This window comes from Chiloscyllium plagiosum, unplaced genomic scaffold, assembly GCF_037043375.1.
Source record: "Chiloscyllium plagiosum isolate Xiang-an unplaced genomic scaffold, Cpla_swu_hap1 HiC_scaffold_7, whole genome shotgun sequence".
Lineage (NCBI taxonomy): Eukaryota > Metazoa > Chordata > Chondrichthyes > Orectolobiformes > Hemiscylliidae > Chiloscyllium > Chiloscyllium plagiosum.
In genome coordinates, this window is record NW_028270145.1 from 16686099 (window position 1) to 16711243 (window position 25145).

Genomic DNA, 25145 nt, shown 5'->3' on the forward strand with positions numbered 1-25145 from the left:
GCAAAGATGTCTTAAGACTGATTTAGCACTTTGAGCGAACAATGCTTTTCTTAAAGTTCAAACAGGAAAATCGATGAAGTATTTGGTGTTTGTTCGCATATCTCAGGGACAGGCACTTACAGAAAATCACAGCTGGCATATATAAATAATATCGCTGAGAGGTTAGCAACTGTGTCAGTTAACTATAAAATTAAAGTACTAAGGTACTTGCTGGGATTGAGCGACTATAAAGGATAGTATTAGGAAAAGGAATGACATTTTCTTTTTTGCTGATTATGTTAATACCTTTTAAAATTGGAATATGTATAGATTTATCTTTCTTTTATGTAAACTCGTGTTTGTTTTGGTTATAAAAACTGCACAAGCTCAGATGAATACATTTAACAACTAACAGCTATGATAATCAAGCTGCAAAAGCAAAGTGTATAATCTATCAAATAAAAGCAAGCCAGGTTTCACTCGAAGATCTGTCTTGTCCAAAACCAACAACTGATACCGCGGATACTCATACAATGGGTAAAGACTCCATCTGGTGGCTAGCTGTAGAAACATATATATTATCAAATTCAGAGAGGTGATAATTCACTGCTGCACCTTAATAAAACCAAATTAGTCAATTAACAACAAATGTATAGAGTAAGAATGCCAAAGCTTGCTGCCCCCTTTATTGATTCTGTATGTAATTAACTGGAAAATATAGTGAAATTATTTCAAACAGTAAGGATGACAGAAACATACCAGTTATTGCTTATATGCATTCCTGTTCCTGATAGTTGATAATGCATACCAGGAGCACTGACAGCACTTCGACAGTTCTAGGTAATTGCCTATGTTTCTATCTTAAATCAAAGACAGAATTCCTACGCCCATGAATTATAACACTGAAGAGGAATGATTATAGTTGAGAGGCTAAACGCAGACTCTATCCAATTAGAATTCAGGAACCATATAGGAACTATTTCACTACTGATTGTATATGTCACTAAATGCTGGGACAGAGATAGAGAAACAAATTTTCATGCAAATTACACAGATGCAAGAACTGCTGTAGAAGTCAGCATATAAATCAACAAGTGAAGTCTCAAAAAAAACTCCTCCCCAAAAGCTGGGGTCCACTCAAACAGAATGTAAAAGCCAATATGGGGAAGTTGCCATTTTCAAATATCACAGCATCTGGGAGTATGCACCTTAAACTCCCACATATCTTGACAAGGCAGCCCATAGTCCTTTCTTGATCACATGTGCTCAGTAATAAGGTTGCCAGTAATTAAAACTTGCACGTGAGATGAAAAAAATAATGAGGCTGATTACTAATGTGAATACAGCATGTTGTGGCTGAAATGGGAATCAACTTATATTACAAGCAATAGTTAAGAAAACGTTTGAGACCATGAAAATGGGGTTGTCTTACAAGCTGTAGTTTGTGATATAAAGTATCCTGTAGAAGAATTAGCCCAATCAGGAAAGATGATGCATTGGACCTAATTCTGGAGAATGAAATGAACTAAGTGGGGCATGTTCCAAGAGAATGTAATCAAGCAGGGGAGGTGAGGGGCACACTGACCATACAATTTTATAAATATGAAAAAGACAAGGTGTAATTAAAAATGCTTCACTGAACCAGGGGGCTAGATTCGGTGAGCTATAAAGGGTTCTTGCCTCAGTGGACTGGAATCAAAGCTTTATAAACAAAACAGTAAAGAGTTGATGGTTTGGGTGCAGAGTAGGCACATTCTCACAACAGGTAAAGGTAGGGCTGATTAAAGGCACTGAAATTAAAATTAGATTAAAAAAAAAGGATGGTTATACAATTATTAAGTTTATAACGCAATACAAAACCAAACTGAACATTGATAGTATGAAGATATAAGAAAAGAGGAGCAAAGGAAAAATTAAAACAGATTAGTGGGTAACAAAAAGGAGAGCACAGATGTTTTCATAAAGACAATAAAAGGGATAGTTAAAGGAAGAATGGTGCCATTAAAGTCTAAAAAGGAAATCTTCTTATTGAGCCAGAGGCATAGGTGAGATACTAAATGAACCCTACGAACGTATCTTCAATTCAGCCAAGAAGAGAAGGCTGTGATAGCAGAGATCTGGGTAAAATTTGAGTGTCAAGTATTCTTAATTACAAATTCTGTGGTTCTGTTCGCCGAGCTGGAAATTTTTGTTGCAAACGTTTCATCCCCTGTCTAGGTGACATCCTCAGTGCTTGGGAGCCTCCTGTGAAGCGCTTCTGTGGTGTTTCCTCCGGCATTTATCGTGGCCTGTCCCTGCCACTTCCGGTTGTCAGTTTCAGCTGTCCGCTGTAGTGGCCGGTATATTGGGTCCAGGTCTATGTGTTTGTTGATGGAGTTTGTGGATGAGTGCCAGGCTTCTAGGAATTCCCTGGCTGTTCTTTGTTTCGCTTGTCCTATAATGGTAGTGTTGTCCCAGTCAAATTCATGTTGTTTGTCGTCTGCAGCTCGAACTTCCAGCTCGGCGAACAGAACCACAGCAACGAGCACCCAAGCTACAAATCTTCTCACAAACTTTAATTACAAATGGTTCAGAAAATATAGGAAAGTCAAAAGGAGCAGAAGGTTGAAGTCATACTTGTTAATGAAGCAATAATAAATTTAACACAGTACACTTTTAAAAATCTAAGAAAGCTGTTCTCTGCACAGTCCCTCTCACAGAAAGCTGCTGTGTCAGCAGCTGACATCAGCGCACACACGGTACGGCACAAAACCCAATACTAACATCGCGCATGCGCAGACACTGGTGCATGCACAGAATGACATGAACATCAGCGCATGCACAGAACAGCGTGGAGAATTTGGTGCGCACATCCAAGTATGCAAACTGATCCCCACTGGAATAGCGCGATTGCCCACAGAGGTAAGTGTTCTCCAAAATACCATTCCCAAATTCTTCAGCGAAGTTATAGTTAAATCCACCGTCGAAACGCGCGTTATCCCAGGACTACCCGCAGTGATAATAGAAGATTTGAATTAACTGTATATCGACTGAAACAGTGGTGGTGTAAGTGGCAACAAGGGTATTGTGTTTAGGAGAATTTCCTACAGCAATATGTATCCAGTCAAACAAGAAAGAAGGCACTGCCGGATCTGGTTCTAAAAATGAGGTGGGCAAAACAGATCAAATAACAGAGGGGCAACATCTGGGGGACAGTGAGTATGCATAAGGTTTATAATAATGGTGGAAAATAATATTGGTCAATACAGAGCAAGAATAATTAACTAGCACAGAGCTGACTGCAACAGGGAGAGAACAGAGGTGCACCAGATAGATTGGAACTAAAGGTCAGTGAGAGAAACAAAAGCTGCACAATAATCTACCTGCAAGGATGAGACAGTTTGAGCACTATCAAAGTATATTCTCCCAAAGTGGGTGGCACGGTGGCATTGTGGGTGGCACGGTGGCACAGTGGTTAGCACTGCTGCCTCACAGCGCCAGAGACCCGGGTTCAATTCCCGCCTCAGGCGACTGACTGTGTGGAGTTTGCACATTCTCCCCGTGTCTGCGTGGGTTTCCTCCGGGTGCTCCGGTTTCCTCCCACAGTCCAAAGATGTGCAGGGTCAGGTGAATTGGCCATACTAAATTGCCCGTAGTGTTAGGTAAGGGGTAAATGTACGGGCATGGGTGGGTTACGCTTCGGCGGGTCGGTGTGGACTTGTTGGGCCGAAGGGCCTGTTTCCACACTGTAATGTAATCTAATCTAATCTAATCAAAGGGGAAGGTAGAATGAAAAATCCAGAGCTCCCCGGTTGACAAAAGCGAGAGAAACTAATTTAAAGAAAAAAAAACTGTGTTTACAATTGGTAATAAATACAGTTGAGAACCAAGCTGAATAAAGTTCAAAAAGGAAATCAAAAAGCAAATGTGAGGTTCAAACAGGAATTACGAAACAAAAACTGGCAACTAACATAAAACTAAAGCCCAAAGTCTTCTCTAAGCACATCATTAACTGAAGGGCTGCTTAGGGAGAGAAAACTCCTTATATACCAGGAGGTAAGAGGCATGACTAAGGTGTTAAACCAATACTTCACAGCTATCTTTACCTTGAGGCAGATGGTGTCCAGAACATGATAACAGAGAAGGAAACTCAGTCACTAGAAGAGCTTAAAATTGATAAGGAGGTATTATTAGATATGCTGCCAATACTTAAATTTGATAAGGCACCAGGATCAGATGAGCTGCATCTAATGGTTTTGGAGGAAGTGAGAATGGAAATTCTGAGGCACTGACAATTATCTCCCAATCATCAGAGTTCAACACATTAACTCTGTTTGCTTCCACAGATGCTGCCATACCTGTTGACTTTCTCCAGCATTTTCTATTTTAATTTCAGATCACCCACATCTGCAGGCCTATGTTTTATCTTCCAATCTTCCCTGGATTTGAGGAAGTGCTGAAGGATTGGACAATTGCAAACACTATCCTTTTGTTCAAAGAAGTGTGTAAAGATCAGTCTATCAAATGCAGTTCACCTTTGGTGGTAGAAAGATCTCCAGGAGTAATTAAATGCCACATGGGAAAACATGGGTAAATTTATTTATTAAGGAAAAATGCTGGAGTGTTTTTTGAGATGGTTGATGAGGAGAAAGGCCTTTGACGTGATGTACATGGACTTCCAAAAGGCATTTAATACAGTGCCACACAACAAACATATGAGGTAAGTTATAGGTCATGGAATAAAAGGGACAGTAGCACTGTGGATATAAAGTTGGCTGAGGAATAAGAAACAGACAGCAATGGCTAACAAGTATTTTTCGGCCTGAAGGAAGGTTTGTAGTAGAGTTGCCCAGGAGTCAGCATTGGACCATTGTTTCTCTGATACATATCGTAAGAGTGCACATACTTTTCTTTTTTTAGCAATTACTAAGTGGAATGCAGGTAGACCTGATATAACTGAAAAAGGGTTGAAAATCAAGTTTTGAATATTGTTGCAATGCAATGGTGCTTTTTGAAGCAGTAAGAGGGAGAGTGAGTGACACTGTGAATCTTTCAAGGCAAGGTAATTCTGCCTGACAGGATCTCTCTGAATGGTTGAGTTGTCGAGTGTGAAAAAGTACCAAGTGCTAAAAGCAGCAAAGCAAAGCCTGCAGACAAAAAACATCCATCTTGATTTCACCTCACTGTGTGGAAAAGGCAGAACAACCAAGAAAGCTTAAAAAAAAGAACTTGTTCACAAAAAGTCCAATGCCCACTTGATTAACCATCAAATCAAAGAATTACTCTCACCCTGTCATTAGTGGAAAAATCAAAAAGATTATGAGAAAGTGACTTTCCATCTGGTGCTCTGGACCTCTTGATCTGTGGAATTTTGCTTACCCTGTGTAATCTTTTTCCATCTGTACTGTGTGTGTTAAACCCTTTGTCTTTTCACTGTCTTAAGCCTGATTGTGTATACCCACATTTGGGCGTTGTGAAGGGGTACAATTTAAGGTGCATAGTAGTAGATCAGAAAACTTTTCTTATTACTGCTTTTGTTAAAGTGTGTTACAATTGATAGTTATTTTTCTGATGCAGATGAAACCTGGTGTGAAATACGTTTATCCTGAGTAGCAGTCGGTTATGAGAGTTAGTCATTTTGGCAGTATCTTTGGGAACTTACACTCTACACATTTTGGTATGGCTTATGGAACAATGAAATAATTATTCCAATCGGATTGTGACAATATAACTGACGCGGATCTTGGTGCTCAGGGACAATTTCAAACTCTGCAGATGGCACAAAATCTGGGAGAATTGTATACTATGAGGAGGACAGTGTAGAACTACCAAAGCACATTGCCGCATTAGTTGAGTAACAGATAGGGGCAGGTGAAGTTCAATGCAGATAAATATGAGGCCATGCATTTTGGGACAGAGAACATGGGCAGACAGCATAAAATAAGGAGTTCCATTCTAAAGGGTGTTCAGAAGCAAAGAGATCTGGGTGTATTTATACAGAACATTAACAGAGGCAGGACAAGTTGAGAGAGCTGTTAAAGAAGCACACAGTATTTTTGATTTCATACTGACATAGAGCAGGAAGGTATGATGAACTAATATAAGGCACTGATCAGACCTCAGCAGATATACAGGGTACTGTTGAGACCAAATCTGGAGTACTGGGTTCATTACTGTTCTCCTCATTTAAGGAAGCATGTAAATACATTGGAAGCAGTTCATAGAAGGTTTTCTAGATTTATATCCTGAATAGGCAGGTTGCTTTATGACAAATGGTTGGACAGGTTAAACTTGTCTACTGGCGTTTAAAAAAGAAAAAGGTCACTTGATTGAAACATGATGGGTCTTGACGGGGTGGATGTGAAAAGGATGTTTCCATTTTTGCATTTAATCCACAACTAGGCGTTATTATTTAAAAAAAGACACGTCCATTTAAATCAGAGATGAGGAGAATATTTTTTACTCATGCATTGTTGGAACTGTCTTCTCAAAAGCTGGTGCAAGCACAAACTTTGAATATTTTTAAGGCAGAGGTAGACAGATTTTTTTTATAAGGAAAGGAGAGGAAGGTAAATCATGTGGAGCAGTCATATCAGCAATTATTTACTGATTGGCAGAGCAGACTGAAGGGTCAAATGGCCTAATTCTACTCCGAATTCTTATGGTCCTAGCCTTGGTTTTATTAGTAGAGGAGTTCAGGACCAGTGCCAGGAAGGTATGCGGAGGTTTTTATATAAAACATGAGCTAGCATAAGTGAGGTCAGAAGTCATGCAACACCAGGTTATAGCCAACAGGTTTATTTGAAATCACAAGCTCTCTCATCAGGTGGAGTGAAGAGAAGCACGCAGGCACGGAACTTTTAGGTGGAGGGATCAAAAGAGCATAAAAATGATGGGAGAGGGGGTAGTGGACATTTCAGACTGTCGACACATCACTTACACGATTTGTGCAATCTTTAGACCTCTCGGCCTATAAATTCTGTGCTTCTCTTCACTTCACTTGAGGGTGCAATGCTCCAAAAGCTTGTGATTTGAAATAAACCTGTTGGATGACAACCAGGCGTTGTCTGACTGCTGACCTTATCCACCCTGGTCCAACAAAAGCATCTTCACACCATAACATAACTGAGAGCACTCCTGTTCAATTTTGTCCACCACACTTTACAACATCATGGGTACAAAAGAGTTCAGTTAGAATGGTACCAGTCATGGGAGACTCTAACCATGTGGGAAGACTGAAAAAAAAACAGGGTTGTTCTATTCAGAATAGTGAGGGTTAAGAGGAGATTTGATTTGATTGGAGTTGAGTTGATGTGATGCTAGAACTCACAAACAGTTTTGTTCAAAGTCAATAAGGAGAAACTTGCCAGCAGCAGTGCCAGAGGATGCTGATTTCAGGACATTGACAAAAGATCTATAAGTAAGATAGCAAAATTATAAGCAAGAAAATCCATTTTTCTTAAAAACAAGTGTCATTGTCATCTGGAAGGGGCAGTGGAAACAGATTCAGTGACTCTCAAAAGGGAATCGGATAAATACTTGAAGAGAAAGGAACAAAGTTATCAAGAAAGGACAAGTGAGTGGGATTAAGTGGATAGCTCCAGCAAAGAGCCAACACATTGATGGCAGGCTAAATTACTTCCTTATGAAATGTATTATTCTATTTCCCTTATGCTCTGTGTCAATTTATTTTTCTATGATCTGCGATATTTCTTTGAAGTACCACCTGCCCTGTTCAGACCCACAATATGCACTTTGCTAAGTAGAATCAGTCAGTCCAATACAACAACATCTCTGCAAATATCCCTTGCAAGTTCTGCCATTGTTTGAGAGATAGATATATGGTTTAAGTGAAGTAACGATCCCGTCACCCGTTAGGATAGCAAGTGTCAGCAACGCAATACTTAATTCATCTAAGTTACAATATAGTAACAAATAATCTTAATAAAATAGTGAAAAGAAGGTTCCTGAATGATCTTTGAGGGCAAAGGTCCCTTTTGCAGTTTCCCCACTCCTCCACAAGCAGCCTGTCCAAAAGCTTTATCTTCAGAAAGAAGCTGTGGAAAAGATCTTGTCTAACCTCTATCTACATCGTTACAAGAAATCAAAGACAAAAGTTTGTTTAGCATCAGCCTGTGTTTCTCAGATAATCGCCCTCAGCGACGCACTCTGTAACTCACAGTTTTGAACTCATGCGTAAATAAGAGGGTTCAAGAAAACAGACAAGTGAGGTACACTAAAATAAAGAACTGAGAATGCAGGAAAATGAAACAAAAACATAAATTGCTGGAGAAACTTTGCAGGTCTGGCAGAACTTACACAGAGAAAGCAGAGTTAATGTTTCAAGTCGAGTGACACTTCTCAAGAAGATGAAGGCATGGAAATCCTAGTACATCATTTGGAAAGATCCCAGCACAACTTTTAAAAATCACAAAACATCAGGCTATAGTCCAACAGGTTTATGCCTGGTGTTGTGTGATCTTCAACTTTGTACATCCCAGTCCAACACCCACATGTCCATACCAGCATAACTGGTAAGATTTCTAACCAGTGAAAGAAGTGCTACTTTGAAAAACATTTTTCTTTATGTTTGTGAAATATTTGCTTCTCATCAGCAAGCAGCAGTAAGAGACAATGGAAAGCACTAAGAATTAATGTAAAAAAACTTCCTCTCCAGCATTATGAAATTTGTAAGGAATTGCAAACACCACACCGCCAACTCTATTAGCTCGGTTTAAAGACAAGTGTACATTCATGCATGCAACAGACATCTACACACAATTACAAAATCAAAACATACCGTTAAATTGATGAGATCATAATGGAGGTGCAGCTGTTTCTGTTTGCTCACATGTATAGCCCCAGATTCATCTTTCTTCACCTGTAAAAATACAAAGAAGGTTACCGTCTCATTAATTTCTATCACAGATGAGGCCAAACTGTTATCACATCTACACATACCAAAATAATACATGAAAATGTACAACACAAACAGACATGAGCACAACCAAATTGTTTGCCTTGACCAACACAGTGACCAAGTTCCAAAGATTCCACAGCACACAAGATGTGTACAAGATGATGAGAGACATAGATTAGGTGGAACGCCAGAGACTTTTTCACAGGGCAGAAATGGCAATCATGAGGGAGCATAATTTTAAAGTGAGTGGAGGAAAGTTTAGGGGAGATGTCAGAGGTTGGTTGTTTACAGAGAGAGTGGTGATTGCGTCGAATGCACTGCCAGCAGTAGTAGTAGAGCCAGATACACTAGGGACATTTAAGCGACTCTTGGACTGCACAGTGGCTCAGTGGTCAGCACTGCTGCCTCACAGGACCAGGGACCTGGGTTTGATTCCAGCCTCGGGCGACTGTGTGGAGTTTGCACATTCTCCCAGTGTCTACGTGGATTTCTGCCGGGTGCTCCAGTTTCCTCCCACAATCCAGAGATGTGCAGGTTCAGTGAATTGGCCATGCTAAATCTCCCACAGTGTTCAGGAATGTGTAGGTTAGATGCATTAGTCAGGTGAAATGTAGAGTAAGAGGGTAGGGGAATGGGTCTGGGTGGATTACTCTTTGGAGGGTCTGTGTGGATTTGTTGGGCCGAAGGGTCTATTTCCACACTGTAGGGATTCTATGGATAGGCAAATGAATGATAGTACAATGAAGGGCATGCAGGTTAGTTTGATCTTAGAGTAGAATAAAAGATCGACACAACATCGAGGGCTGAAGGGCCTGTACTTTCTATGTTTTATGTTCACAATGGGGTCTTTTTTTTAGGAATCAAAATTCCAGAACATGGGAATACAGTTTCAGTGGTACATGGTACAGGCTATAATGTCATGACTGTGTTTAGATACCATCTAAAGATACAGCTCCTAAATGGACTGCACATTCAGGTATTGTGCTACTTTTATGGATAAATAAATAAATATCATTTTTAGGAGGTTGGAATTCTAAATAGTGGCTTATAGAATTGTGTTATTCTCTGAAGGATTTTCTTTAAAAAAAAAGACAAGGTCAGAGAACAATGATGTAATTCTGAGAATTGCTCAGAAAGCAAGTAGCTATAAGACCCTTGTGGTATTAATGGAAAATTGGTTACACTGTGGTGATTTAAGACAGGTGAATAAATGCTTGTTTTGAGTTCAGAATGACCAGATTTTGATCTTATTTTCGAAAACCCAGAAATTGAAAACCTTTAGTGCAGTTTCGAGACAACCTATTTAGGGTCAGAAGCAAGGTTGGTTTCTCTCTTCACTGGAGTGTAGGACATTTCAGCAAAAAACAAGTCAACTCAGTCAAAAAGTTTAGTTTGTGCAGACTCCAAACCAGGAGAATTTGGCTTAGAATCTGCTGATTATTAATAGCTGAGGAAGTTTAAGCTCTCAGTTTTGTAAGTATTCAGTTAAGAAGATTCCACATTACAGAGGAAAGAAATTGAGGAGAACCATTAAGAATAATTTAAAGATTTGATATAAAAGTCTAATTTCTTTGGATTTGAATCTGCAGGATTGAAGATTTTTCTAAACTGTCTTCTATATCTAGATAGCTTGGTTTTCATGGATTTCTTTTGTGTAATAAACTTTGATTCTGTTATAAAGAAACTCTGCAGGTCTGTGTGTCTGTCACTGACTGACAAGCCCTTGTGCTGCGGTATAAATGTCAACCTCCAAAGTCAGGATGTCAATTCACGCATGAACAATCTCTGCATGAAGACCTTGCTAGCACAGATGTCAGCTTTCATACAATTTGATTCATTCCACAAGATAATCAAGAAATAGCTGTGCTCTGGGCCTCCGTTTGCATTCTGGCTGCAATGCTGAAGGTTAAATATTTTGAGCAGTGGAGGACATTAGTTTGGCCAATTATCAACATTCAGTCTATTCTCAATTACAAGCAAAGCAATCATCAATAATACTAAAACAACACTTATTCACCACCAACATGCTGGCTAATGCTCAGTTTGGGGTAGGCCTAGGCAATGTGCCTCCAGATCTCAATGCAGCACTGGAACAAAAATTAATTAAAGAGCTAAATTCCAAAGATGAGGTAAAACAAGTATGACTGCCCTTCTCATCACAGTAGCATTTCACAGTGTGGCATCAATTATCCCTGGTCAAACTCAGTGCAATGTCCTACATTCCATGAATGAATAGAACTAGCTAGATAACATCCATTAAAGGATGCTAATATCTTTGAAATTATTGAAAATATTGTACAAGTGTCCAGTTTAATCCAAGTCAGACCATAAGACATAGGAGCAAAAGTAGGCCATTCAGCCCATCAAGTCTGCCCCATCATTCAATGAGATGATGACTGATTTAATAATCCTCAAATCCACCCTCCTGCCTTTTTCCCATAATCCTCGCTTCCCTTACTGATTAAAAATCTGCCCATCTCAGCCTTAGTGACACTATGTGGTCAAGAATTCCAGATTCCCAACCATCAGCGAAGAAATTCTTCCTCATCTGTCATAAACGTGCGACAGCTTCTTCTGAGATTATGCCTCTGGCCACAGGCTCTTCCATTTTCTGCATCTACCCTATCAAGTCCCTTAAGAATCTTGTAAGCTTCAATGAGGTCACATTTCATTCTTAGATGTTCCAACAAGTACAGGTCCAATCTACAAATTCTCTCTTCACATTCTTTAGTTTACTTTTAGTCCTCCATTACATATATCCTTCTAAATTAAATTTAGTTTACACCACAATATCTACATATGATGAAACATCCCACATATGAAAAAATCTTTAAACTTAGTTCTCTTGGTTTTAATGTGTATCCCCACCCATTAGCAAGCCGACCAATGGAAATAATCATTAACTACTTATGGTCTCCAGATCTTTCAGTATTTTGGAAAATTTTCATTTATTCACTGGCCCACTTCATTTTGGTAGATATTGCCACCTATTTTTAAGCCTCCCTGCCCCAACATTACATCATTCTTTGTGTCATTCCAGACAATCTTTACATTACTCTCATATCCTTTGTGTAACATAATATCCTTAACTGTCTCCTACTCACCACCCTAAGCATAGCCAAGCAAAAAACTGAAACAGGATTACATTGATTAAGAATTTAATTCTCTGAAAATGCAAAATCCAGCACAACGTTGTTTTTAGTGCCTCTATTAACCTGTTTGCAACAGTAAAATTCCAAAACAGAATAGCAGATCTTAAGGTGAAATAACATTTCTTTGGGACTAAGCCTACATGTTCTCATTGACATAGCTTGGGAGTGAGCGAATTCAAGCAGATCCAGCTGCTAAAAGAACAGAAATTCCAACCTTAGTTAAGATTAAAGTAATTTAAAATGTATTTAGATGCTAATAAGCAGTCCTGGAGCCAATGAATAACTAATGCAGAACATTGCTGCCAAATGAGGATCTAAAAATGGGAGAACTTTTCCTCAACTAATTAATTACAAACATAAATTCAATGGCCCATTGGTAAACTTACCAAAAGGAAATGAATAGCATCCCCTCGACAGAAGGCCAGCATTGGTGTAATTGCACTTTGCACTGCAACAAATTGCCAAGAGAGAAGTGGAACACTTGCTGGATTTGTCTGGAAGAAAAGGGGAAAACAAAAACAATCAAAATTTTAATTCAACGTTCTGATAAGGCCAGTATTCAGTCATGGCAACAGTTCACTCTTCTCCACTTAAGAAATCTGATTAAATAATTAGTGCTGTTTTGCACTACATCAGTTTATTGCAAAGCATACACTCAATGCCTGTTCCTTTGAAGAGTGAATACAGTATGGCACAGTGCATCAGCAAAGGGTGTGTGTTCACTCCCTCAACTTTATTCTGGGACTGCATCATATAGAGACTAGATACTTTCCACACAGGGAAATAGAGAAATAACCAAAGAATAATTAAGCTCTGCTGTTGTTTGTGCTGCATTTCCAAGTTTATACAATTATTTTCATTGAGGTAAGGTAAGATACCATTAGGAGCAAGCAAGCAAAACAAAAAGATATCCCAAAACACTTACCCTTCCATATGGAAATGTTAGCCAAACTTTCAATGCAGGTTTCAATCCAATGACCAAAACCTTGAAAGCAAAATAATAATTCCAAGTTTATCGGTTTCTTAAAAACAATAATCACCCCAATTCCCTTTTCTAAGAAAAACATAACCAGCACTCTCAAAATAATAAATATCTCCAAAATAAGAATACAAAAATTCTAATGATCCTTCCCTTCCCAAATGTGTTATTTTCCTACATCTAGATATAATGTGTAATATTAGCGTGTTTCTAATGTAAATAATATTAATAATAAATTTAAACAATATTTGTTCTTGATTCACCCCAAGTTTGCCCAATAATCAAAAGCAGCTTCATAATTAATGATTAATGTTGGCCTGCTGCTGTTCTTTGTGGGTGCTTTACTGCAAGGTTTGCCAAAATATGTCATCCAGATGAATTGGATTTTACAACTGTTACAGATTTATTCCCACAGAGCCAGTGTAAAGTCTCAGCCTTACGACAATCTTTTCTGTGAATTCTTTTGTGGGTGCAAAGGTACACTGATAAACTGCGAACACTAATGGTCTCTTTTGACAATAAATTGTGTTCACTGCTTTAATTTAGGGCATTCACAACAAGAATTTCTCTGCAACAGCCACATGATAATGACAGGTAATTTCTTCAGTGACATTGATTGATCAATAACCATTGCCCAGGACATGTTAGCAAGTGAAAAAAACACAATCATAGGTGATATTTCATCCCAATGATTTGTAGGAAGCCTTCTCCTCAATGGTGAAATTACTTTGACAATTCACTAAATAAAGAAGTAATTTCTTGCCAGGCCAACGGGTTTTCCCGAGGGTTGGGAGCACTTCCCAGTAACAAAACAACAATTTCAATTGCCAGCAAATGGTGAGTAACCTTCAAACTGCTTGGTGATAAAAAGCAAGAAAGGGAATTTGTAATGCCTTAATATAAACATCACCAATTACCCAGGCAATTAGATGACTGAACTGAACCCACAATCCTGGTGATTTTTAGATCAGTTGTTAATGCTCTGCAACGCTGCTGCTGAGTAACCCTGCTGTATCACTTAATTTGCGGAATATTCAGATGAGTACAGTCTCAAGTCTGCATTTGTATGGTCCTTGCACTGCTTAGTCTTACAAAGCAACTAGAAGCTTGAATAATGTGCCTCATCTTATTCTCATATTACTAATTACTCAGGAATTATTTTAAAACATAATCTCTTCAAATAAAGTAGGAAATTTTGGGCAGTTTTTACAATGGGTGGTTTCTACATAACTCTGGGTAGCATTTCAACGTATGCAGACCAGATTACAAGACATCAATTCTCAGAATGGAGTATCTTCCCACTTTTGGAAACCTGTGTCAGCTTTCGGCACTTTAGCTCAACTGGAGCACGGGGTCTAATAACGTAAAGCAAGGTTTCAAATCCATGTAGTACAAGTGACCAGGAAGAGAGTTATTTGGTCCTCTAGGTTAAGGAAGAACAAATAGAAAAGAAAAGCACAAGTACCTCTGCAAACAATTCGAAAATAAGCACGAGAAAATGGAGCTCAAACAGTGTATCTGGTTTGTGATCATACTGACGATTGATGAGACACTGGACTACTTGGACAAAGGTGAGACACCTAACTGTACTTTCCAACTAACTGTCAAAGGTTAAGGACAATGCTGATTACAGGACTTTAGCAGTAGACGCTGGGGGAAAAGCAAAGTCAAAGAGCACACAGACTTGAAATTCTATTTCCACAGCAACCATCCTTTCAATTTTAACCTTAAGAAATGATACATAAAAATACAACTCATATATATTTAATCAGCCTGGTGATGAAATTCAATGAGCATGGGTAGAAAGCTCTCTGAGCAGAAAGGCAGATGTTGAAATCAAAGGGACAGTAATCACTGGTCAGCCTTGTGAATATTTGAGTAGTCAACTGCAGATGAAAATGAGTTCAAATGGACTGCCACATTAGTGCACACCTTTGGAGATGATTGATAAACTAAGAGAGGCGTACAGCTCAATAACGATTTTCTGTATACCTTGGTTAAAGACGCCATTGCCAGTAGTGCATACTGTGTAATCGGATGATCTCTCAGCTCTGTCTTTACAAGTAAAGGCTCAATACAGCAAACTTCACCTTTTGCTCCACTAAACAAACAGCGGGACTCACATGTTCTCACTCCCATTACTCTCCTGTGATAAAAATCATAAAACAAACTCAGATACAGAAGATCCTCTAGCTGTGTGTATTATATTTGCAGCAAGTTTTTTTTTTAAATCTCCCATTAGATTACAATTTAAAATAAAAGCAAAAAAATCTTGCTTTTAGAAAATCAGAAATTTTAATTTGGATTTTCAAATACTTCCACTGTAATCTTACAGCAATCATTGTACAGTTCCAATGTAAATCAAAACTGACTGTCACATAATTTTTGATGCTTAATTTTCAGGAATACTATCTTTCTTAAAACATCACCAAACCACACCAACGACGTCAAAATGACTGTAATGGCTCAGAAAAATAACCCACTACCAATTCCTCATGGGCAATTAGGAATGGGCAACAAACATTAACATTGCCAGCAACAGCATTATCCCATTAAATAACTTGCAAAAATTGTGCATTTATAAAGTACTGCAAATTAAGTAATTATTTTTTCTTCCATTGCACGAACTTTCAGTTGTTAGGGACGGGGTGCACATAATCCTTGAAGGGAAATTGCCCAGGTTGAACAGCAGGGGTATGAGGATAGATATATGTCCTGAAGTTATTTATGATTGAAGGCCAAGTGTAAGTTACTCAGGTTGAATTTGCCTCAAGGAGACAACGTGGACGAGGGGCAGTCTACAGTGGAGTAGATGCAGCATGGCTTACAAAAGGAGCCAAAATTGCAACATTTAAAAGGCATTTGGATGGGTATATGAATAGGAAGGGTTTGGAGGGATATTGGCTGGGTGTTGGCAGGTGGGACTAGATTGAGTTGCAATATCTGGTCAGCTTGGGCGGGTTGGACCAAAGGGTCTATTTCCATGCTGTACATCTCTATGACTCTATGGTGGGCCCAAGACTCAACTTCTTTCCATTCTAGTATTATCCCTCAAGTTTCTATTTCCCCTCTTCCATTCGGTGCATTTTAAGATTGTGTTGCACACATGCAGCTTTTCATTTGACAAATGGCACTCAACACAGGTTGGACTGTAAAACAACTCAAAACTCTCCTGTTCTAGTTTTGCATTCCCCAGCTGGTGCAGACTGCAATGAAAGCTTCAAATAATACATTATAGACTTAACTGTGATGTATTTAAACAGAAGAACATTAATCACTGGTAACACAAAATATTTAAATTTAATATAACCAGTCATAAACCAAAGCAATCTTTCTAATCCATAGTCTTGTGTAATGAAGTAGGATTTGAAAAGGAGCATTTGTTATACATTATGTTCCTAAGCTTTCCCCCAACTTTCTCTTCCTCTGGTGGAAGTAATAAATGATGTTGCAATAGAATATTGCTGACGCAGCAGCCCTTTTTTCTGTGCACCAATAAGTTAACTAATGCAGAAGAGAATCAGCTAAGTGATCCCATATATGCCTACAGCCATGTAACTCATTTTTCAGTGAACCCCTCCCTCCCCAATTAGCCACAGGAAGAATAATTGCCACCATCAATGGTCTATGGAAGGCTGCATTGATGAACAGGCTGGTATCATTTGGTGCCACCTGGCTGCTAGTTCAAAATCATATCGACAGAAACTTGCCCTGCAAGAAAGCACAATTATGACCAAACAACAAACAACTAAAAGCAAGTGTGAACATATTCATTAAAGATACTAATTAATCCAAAACCTTGGTCTCACAAGAATATTCCAAAAAGTGTGGATGAATTTTCTATCATCACGTGAATACTTAAGATTTTTCAAACATCTACATCACTGGCATGTTTAATCTTGTGTATTCTTGCATTTCCTACAATACAATTAATCTGAAAATCATGAGATTCTGGGCAATCCAAGAGGTAGGATGGGAAAATTTTCTGGCTGTAACAGCTGCTCCATTTTTTGTGGTATTTTAGGTGTTGGAGGTGATTTCCTCGAATTGCTGGAGCAGCATTTACTGTTTCATATGCTGTTACATTTTTTTTCTCCAAAGTTCCAAAACAAAGTCAAAACTACAGCACTTTTAAAAAGGAGACAAACAGACAAAAGAAGCACATGGTGAGGTCAGTGCAGGAGACAGAGAAAGAGGCAGAAACCCACATTGCTAACTGACAGAGCAGTGAACCTGCACAGTTACTGCCTCTGCTGTTGAATTCATGTATCGCTGGACATCGGAGTGCATTTAGGAAAATTAACAAACAAACAGTGAAATTCACAACTGATCTTGGAGGAACCTGTCTGGGAGAGGTCACAGCACAGAAACAGATAAGTGGATATTTTAAGCCTGGCCTTACAATAAGTCTGCAGTAGTGAATAGAGTAGGTTCTTTCTTGATAATACATTTTATTGAGATATGTCTCTTGACAGGGTTGGACGTTTTGAGCTATGGGAAGAGGTTGAATAGGCAAGGGACTGTTTTCCCTGGAGTGTCAGAGGCTGAGGGGGTGACCTTATAGAGGTTTATAAAATCATGAGGGGCATGGATAGGATAAATGGACAAAGTCTTTTCCCTGGTGTAGGGAGTCCAGAACTACAGGACATAGGTTTAGGGAGAGAGGGGAAAGACATAAAAGAGACCTAAAGGGCAGCTTTATCATGCAGGGGGTGGTACATGTATGGAATGAACTGCCAGAGGAAGTGGTTGGAGGCTGGTACAATTGCAACATTTAAAAGGCATCTGGATGGGTATATAAATAGGAAGGGTTTGGAGGGATATGGGCCGGGTGCTGGCAGGTGGGACTAGATTGGGTTGGGATATCTGGTTGGCATGGACAAGTTGGACCAAAGGGTCTGTTTCTATGCTGTACATCTCTATGACTCTAAATGCTAATTAAGTATGGAATAATGCAGGTGACAGAGATGAAGGCCCTCTCTAACACAGCTCCTTTTCCCTCTGTACAATATTTGTAGTGAAAGGTGTCTTACTTGAAGGCCAGCTCAAACACGGAGCCTCCACTATCATTGCAAATAGCTGTCGTTGGATCATCAGTAAACTGCAAAAGAAATAATTCACATTTTAATGCAAGTAAAATTAACAGAATTCTTCTGTTCCAATAATTCAGTTACAAAACAGGTTGCAAACATAAGATCGGTGAAAGTGAGTACTGCAGATGCTGGAGATTAGATTCAAGAGTGTGGTGCTGGAAAAAAGCACAGCAGGTTAGGCAGTCTCTGAGAAGCAGGAAAATTGACATTTCGGGCAAAAGCCCTTCATGAGCAAACATAAGGTATCAGTGCCAAAATTACTTAATCCCTCTAGATTTCTGGAGGATAAATTGATCATCAGGAGTTTTTCTATTCCAACATCATATGAACAATGAGGATATGTTGGCCTTCTACAGATAGCAACATTGGAATAATTAAAATTATTCCTACTTGAGGAGATATGTAATAATAAAGTTGGAACCAAAGTAAAGCACTGATTTCACAGCAGGCACTGTCCAACTATGAAATTTCTGGAATGAGAAACAGCACCGACATACCATTGTTCAAAAAATGAAATTTCAGACAACCCACCCACCTCACCCCATTTATGCTTAGACCTGGCGAGTTGGAGAGTCAAGACCGGGAGGAATAATCGAAATATCAAGAGTCACAGCTTTCAAGAGTGAAATCAGGAAACATTTTTTCAGGCAAAGAAAGGTAGAGGTTTGCTGAAGACAGTTCCAACTGGCAATTATGAGGCAAAATTACAAGGTTATATGTTATATTCTGCCAGAACTTGAAAGGCCAAGGTATGATTTCAACAACGTTTTCAAGGTATTATTAAGAGCAGATAGAGTGGACTGCAAACAACTATTTCTCCTCTACCAATCGGTAATGTCTAAAACTTAAAGCCAAAGTTGTCAGGGGTGAAATTAGAAAACAATTCTATACATGATTTTATGGCAAGTTGGAGCTCTCCTCTAGATGTGGCAGTTAGAGTCATAGAGATATACAGCACAGAAACAGATCCTTCAGTCCAACTTGTATATGCCAACCAGATATCCCAACCTAATCAAGTCCCACCTGCCAGCACTTGGCCCATATCCCTCCAAAGTCTTCCTATTCATATATCGATCGAGATGCTTTTCAAATGTTGTAATTTTACTAGCATGCACTACCCTCTGTGTGAATAAATTGTCCTTTAGGTCTCTTTTATATCTTTCCTCTCACCCTAAACCTACGCCCTCTAGTTCTGTACTCCCCCACCCCAGGGAAAAGACCTTGTCTATTTACCCTATCCATGTCCATCATGATTTTATAAAACTCTGTAAGGTCACCCCTCAGCCTCCGAAGCTCCAGGGAAAACTGTCCCAGCCTATTCAGCCTCTCCCTGTAGCTCAAATCCTCCAACCCTGGCAACATCCTTGGAAATCTTTTCTGAACCCTTTCAAGTTTCACAACATCTTTCCGTTAGGAAAATCAGAATTGCACTAAATATTCCAACAGTGGCCTAACCAATGTTCTGTACAGCCGCAACATGACCTCCCAACTCCTGTACCCAATACTCTGACCAATAAATGAAAGCATACCAAATACCTTCTTCACTATCCTATCTACCTGCGACTCCACTTTCAAGGGAGCTATGAACCTGCACTCCAAGGTCTCTTTGTTCAGCAACACTCCCTTACCTTCCTCCCACCTTTCTTCTTTGAACCTTTATCCCTGCCCACTGCTAGTTTTAAATTCTTCAGTTCCTATCTCATTAGCTCATCTGCAATTGATTGATTGATTGATTTTTATTCACCAAGCACTTCAGGAATATGGCAAAAAGGCAGATTTGTGGTGTTAAATCATAGACCAGCTATAATCTAATGGCATGATGGATCAGTCTTGTAGTGATAAATAATCTATTCCTGTCCCTAGAAATAAATGAAAAGAAGAAAGAAACAAGGAAGTGATATATAATTTTAAAAAGCTTCAAGAATAGTTACTGCTTAAAGAAGCAAAACCCCAAGATCTTAGTTTTTGCTGAGGCTCCAAAGTTAAGTAGTGTGTTGTAAGACTATTAAGCACCCCAATACAAATGGCTTTTCGAGCATGAAACAGCAACTTAATTTTCTGCAATGTAGTTTAATTTGTAATTTACAGTGCAAATCTGACAACTTATTGACACTCATGGGGATGTTGAAAATGATCGCATTTTTGCAAGATCTTGGTAGATAAGTACATGTAGTTCACTAATTTATGGTAACACAAATCCATAGGGTATCTCTTCTTCACTACAAGTTGTTAGAGGGAAGCATCAGGGGTTTAAGCACTAATAATGTTGTGCACTGAGAATATGCTGTTATTTTCACAGCAGGTTCTGAGCAGTTGGCTATGTACATTACTGATACAGAATTAAATTTGGCATTTAATCGGTTTTCAAAAATTTGAAAAGCAGTATAAAGTTCTGTGTGTGCTAAGGACAGATTTCCTGCTGCATACTGCTTGAGGAGATATTGTTGGTAATAAAAAATTGGAATCAAAACAGGCACTGTCCAAATGGGAAATGTCTGAAATGAAAAGCAGCACCAACCACCATTGTTCAGAAAAAGAAATACCACTCAGCTCCATCTACCTAACCCCATTTATGTTTGGACGTGGTTAGTTGGAGATTGTAGGACTGGGAGGCATAATCTAAAAATTAGAATCACACTTTTCCATAGTGAAATCAGGATACAGTTCATCAGGTTAGAGAAAGATAGAGGTATGCCTTAAAGGAGGAAACTGAGGTAGAAGTTAAGATGTGTAGGTCGGGAGTACTGATGTTTACAGCCCAGAAAGTAGAAGCTGTAGCCAATGATGGAGTCAATAAAATTGGGAATGCACAAGAGGCCAACATTACAGGAATGGTGATGTCAATGAAGGCTGAAGGGCTAAAGAAGATCCCAGAGTTAGGACAGGACAAGGTCATGGAGGGATTTGAAAACAAGGATGACAACTGCAAAGTAAAGATGTTGCTGGCCTGAAGGCCTCTGCAATTATGAAGAAGGCTTCAAGGTCAGTTTTGACAGCATGGCTGCATGTAGCCAAGTTTTGTCTTAATTTATTTGCAGGGAGAGGAATAGAGCCAGTTGCTAGGGAACAGAATTTGGAGTGTAAATAGTGAACATGAGTTTTAGTCTTTCCAACATTCATCTGGAGGAAATCTTTCTTCTCAACAGCTTTCATGAGCTACCAGTCACATCAAATTCATCCAAAATATGCTGAAAATGTGTTGCTGGAAAAGCGCAGCAGGTCAGGCAGCATCCAAGGAGCAGGAGAATCGACGTTTCAGGCATGAGCCCTTCTTCAGGAATCCTTGGATGCTGCCCTCATCCAAAATATGACCATGTTAGATTGTGGTTAGTAAATTCAATACTCAGTTTCATTCAGAAATTTACCATTGCATCTTCTGAAATAACAGGTTATGGTTACAGATAAAGATTAGAGTGTGCTGGATCACCTTTAAGTGCAGGATAGCAGTTCCTGGTGGATGAGCATCAGTAATTGTTCTCAGCAACTTCCCATTTGCCAGATCCCACATAGTAATCTATATGAGATAACACAAGACACACAGACATAACTCTAGGATGCTCTAGCACCATTAATTCCATATATATGACAGACTTATTTCAGCTAAAAGCACAGTCAAAAGATGCAATCGCTCTAATCACAATTTTTACAGTTACACTTCTGCAAATTCTCCCCATTCTACATTCACTCAAACACTATGAACAATAAACACTTTTCCTAACCTTTGCATTTTATAGTTGAAACTTTATTGCTGGAACAGCACAGCAGGTCAGGCAGCATCCAGGGAACAGGAGATTCGACGTTTCGGGCACAGGCCCTTCTTCAGGAATGAGCAGAGAGTGTTCAGCAGGAGAAGATAAAAGGTAGGGAGGAGGGACTTGGAGGAGGGGCGTTGGAAATGTGATAGGTGGAAAGAGGTCAAGGTGAGGGTGATAGGTCAGAGTAGGATGGAGGCGGAGAGGTCAAGAAGAAGACTGCAGGTCAGGAAGGCAGTGCCGGGCTGGAGGGATTCGGCTGAGACAAGGTGGGGGGAGGGGGGATGAAGAAACTGGTGAAGTCCAAGTTCATCCCCTGTGGTTGGAGGGTTCCCAGTCGGAAGATAAGACGCTCCTCCTCCGACCGTCGCGTTGTTGTGGTTTGGCGGTGGATGAGTCCAATGACCTGCATATCCTCGGTGGAGTGGGAGGGGGAGTTGAAATGCTGTGCTACAGGGTGGTTGGGTTGGTTCGTCCGGGTGGCCCAGAGGTGCTCTCTGAATCGCTCCGCAAGTAGGCGGCCTGTCTCCCCAATATAGAGGAGGCCACACCGGCTGCAGCGGATGCAGTAGATGATGTGGGTGGAGGTGCAGGTGAATCTGTGGCGGATATGGAAGTTTCCTTTGGGGCCTTGGAGAGAAGTGAGGGGGGAGGTGTGGGCGCAAGTGTTGCACTTCCTGCGGTTGCAAGGGAAGGTGCCGGGAGTGGAGGTTGGGTCGGTGGGGGGTGTGGATCTGACAAGGGAGTCGTGGAGGGAGTGGTCTCTACGGAAAGCTGATAGGGGAGGGGAGGGAAATATATCCTTGGTGCTGGGGTCTGTTTGGAGGTGGCGGAAGTGACGGCGGATGATGCGCTGTACATGGAGATTGGTGGGGTGGTAGGTGAGGACCAGTGGGGTTCTGTCCTGGTGGCGGTTGGAGGGGCGGGGCTCAAGGGCGGAGGAGCGGGAAGTGGAGGAAATGCGGTGGAGGGCACCGTCGACCATGTCGGGGGGGAAATTGTGGTCCTTGAAGAAGGAGGCCATCTGTGTTGTACGTATTTTGAACTGGTCCTCCTGGGAGCAGATGCGGCGGAGACGAAGGAATTGGGAGAATGGGATGGCGTTTTTACAGGGGGCAGGATGGGAGGAGGTGTAGTCCAGGTAGCTGTGGGAGTCGGTTGGTTTGTAGTAGATGTCCGTGTTGATTCGGTCGCCTGAGATAGAAACAGAAAGGTCCAGGAAGGGGAGGGAGGAGTCCGAGACTGTCCAGGTGAATTTGAGGTCGGGGTGGAAGGTGTTAGTGTAGTGGATGAACTGTTCAACCTCCTCGTGGGAGCACGAGGTAGCGCCGATACAGTCATCTATGTAGCGAAGGAAAAGATGGGGGGGTGGGGCCAGTGTAGTTGCGGAAGATGGATTGTTCCACATACCCTACGAAGAGGCAGGCATAGCTGGGGCCCATGCGGGTGCCCATGGCTACTCCTCCTTCGACTGACCGAACTGGTCCTCACCCTGAACAACTTTTCTTTCCAATCCTCCCACACTTTCTCCAAAAACAGTTCATCCACTACACTAACACCTTCCACCCCGACCTCAAATTCACCTGGACAGTCTCGGACTCCTCCCTCCCCTTCCTAGACCTTTCTGTTTCTATCTCAGGCGACCCAATCAACACGGACATCTACTACAAACCAACCGACTCCCACAGCTACCTGGACTACACCTCCTCCCATCCTGCCCCCTGTAAAAACGCCATCCCATTCTCCCAATTCCTTCGTCTCCGCCGCATCTGCTCCCAGGAGGACCAGTTCAAAATACGTACAACACAGATGGCCTCCTTCTTCAAGGACCGCAATTTCCCCCCCGACGTGGTCAACGGTGCCCTTCACCGCATCTCCTCCACTTCCCGCTTCTCCGCCCTTGAGCCCCGCCTCTCCAACCGCCACCAGGACAGAACCCACTGGTCCTCACCTACCACCCCACCAATCTCCATGTACAGCGCATCATCCGCCGTCACTTCCGCCACCTCCAAACAGACCCCAGCACCAAGGATATATTTCCCTCCCCTCCCCTATCAGCTTTCCGTAGAGACCACTCCCTCCGCGACTCCCTTGTCAGATCCACACCCCCTACCGACCCAACCTCCACTCCCGGCACCTTCCCTTGCAACCGCAGGAGGTGCAACACTTGCGCCCACACCTCCCCCCTCACTTCTCTCCAAGGCCCCAAAGGAAACTTCCATATCCGCCACAGATTCACCTGCACCTCCACCCACATCATCTACTGCATCCGCTGCAGCCGGTGTGGCCTCCTCTATATTGGGGAGACAGGCCGCCTACTTGCGGAGCGATTCAGAGAGCACCTCTGGGCCACCCGGACGAACCAACCCAACCACCCTGTAGCACAGCATTTCAACTCCCCCTCCCACTCCACCGAGGATATGCAGGTCATTGGACTCATCCACCGCCAAACCACAACAACGCGACGGTCGGAGGAGGAGCGTCTTATCTTCCGACTGGGAACCCTCCAACCACAGGGGATGAACTTGGACTTCACCAGTTTCTTCATCCCCCCTCCCCCCACCTTGTCTCAGCCGAATCCCTCCAGCCCGGCACTGCCTTCCTGACCTGCAGTCTTCTTCTTGACCTCTCCGCCTCCATCCTACTCTGACCTATCACCCTCACCTTGACCTCTTTCCACCTATCACATTTCCAACGCCCCTCCTCCAAGTCCCTCCTCCCTACCTTTTATCTTCTCCTGCTGAACACTCTCTGCTCATTCCTGAAGAAGGGCCTGTGCCCGAAACGTCGAATCTCCTGTTCCCTGGATGCTGCCTGACCTGCTGTGCTGTTCCAGCAATAAAGTTTCAACTTTGATCTCCAGCATCTGCAGACCTCACTTTCCCTTTGCATTTTATAGTCAGCTAAACTGAACTAAACTCCACCGCAAGGGAGTATTAAGCATACACTTAACTTATGGATTTGATCATTTCTTAATGAGAGGCAATTTCAGTGGACCACAAAGTACCTCAGCCTCTACTCTGATCTTGACTGAACTTCAAATACATCTTGCCTATATCTACAGCAAGAATGACTGATGCAGCATGTTGTAAGATGTCTTTCCAGGAATTTCTACAGTATCCCCAATTAACATATTCCATACAAGGAATCGGCAATTTATTAACAGTTTCCCTTCCCATCTTCTCCCAAGAACCTTCCACATATGCCAGCTGTTATTTAGGGGCCTCAATAGCAAGATTTTACAGACTATTGAATTTGAAGCACAGCACCACCATAGTCATTATTTTTCAC

At 41.1% G+C, this 25145-nt stretch overlaps 1 protein-coding gene across 4 annotated transcripts in view; it reads right to left on the minus strand.

The window, feature by feature from the left end:
• Window positions 1-25145, minus strand: part of vps8 (VPS8 subunit of CORVET complex) — a 570470-nt gene that overhangs the window by 519446 nt on the left and 25879 nt on the right. For all 4 annotated transcript variants that reach the window (XR_015757598.1, XM_043693080.2, XM_043693078.2 and 1 more), the window contains 6 exons: window positions 21530-21616; window positions 18043-18110; window positions 15002-15155; window positions 12956-13015; window positions 12417-12524; window positions 8759-8839 (listed from right to left, as the gene is read on the minus strand). Coding sequence is in view for 3 of the 4 variants with exons in the window: in XM_043693080.2 (XP_043549015.2) it covers window positions 8759-8839; window positions 12417-12524; window positions 12956-13015; window positions 15002-15155; window positions 18043-18110; window positions 21530-21616 (558 nt within the window). In the remaining variant the exon portion in view is untranslated. The remainder of the gene's footprint in view (window positions 1-8758; window positions 8840-12416; window positions 12525-12955; window positions 13016-15001; window positions 15156-18042; window positions 18111-21529; window positions 21617-25145) is intronic.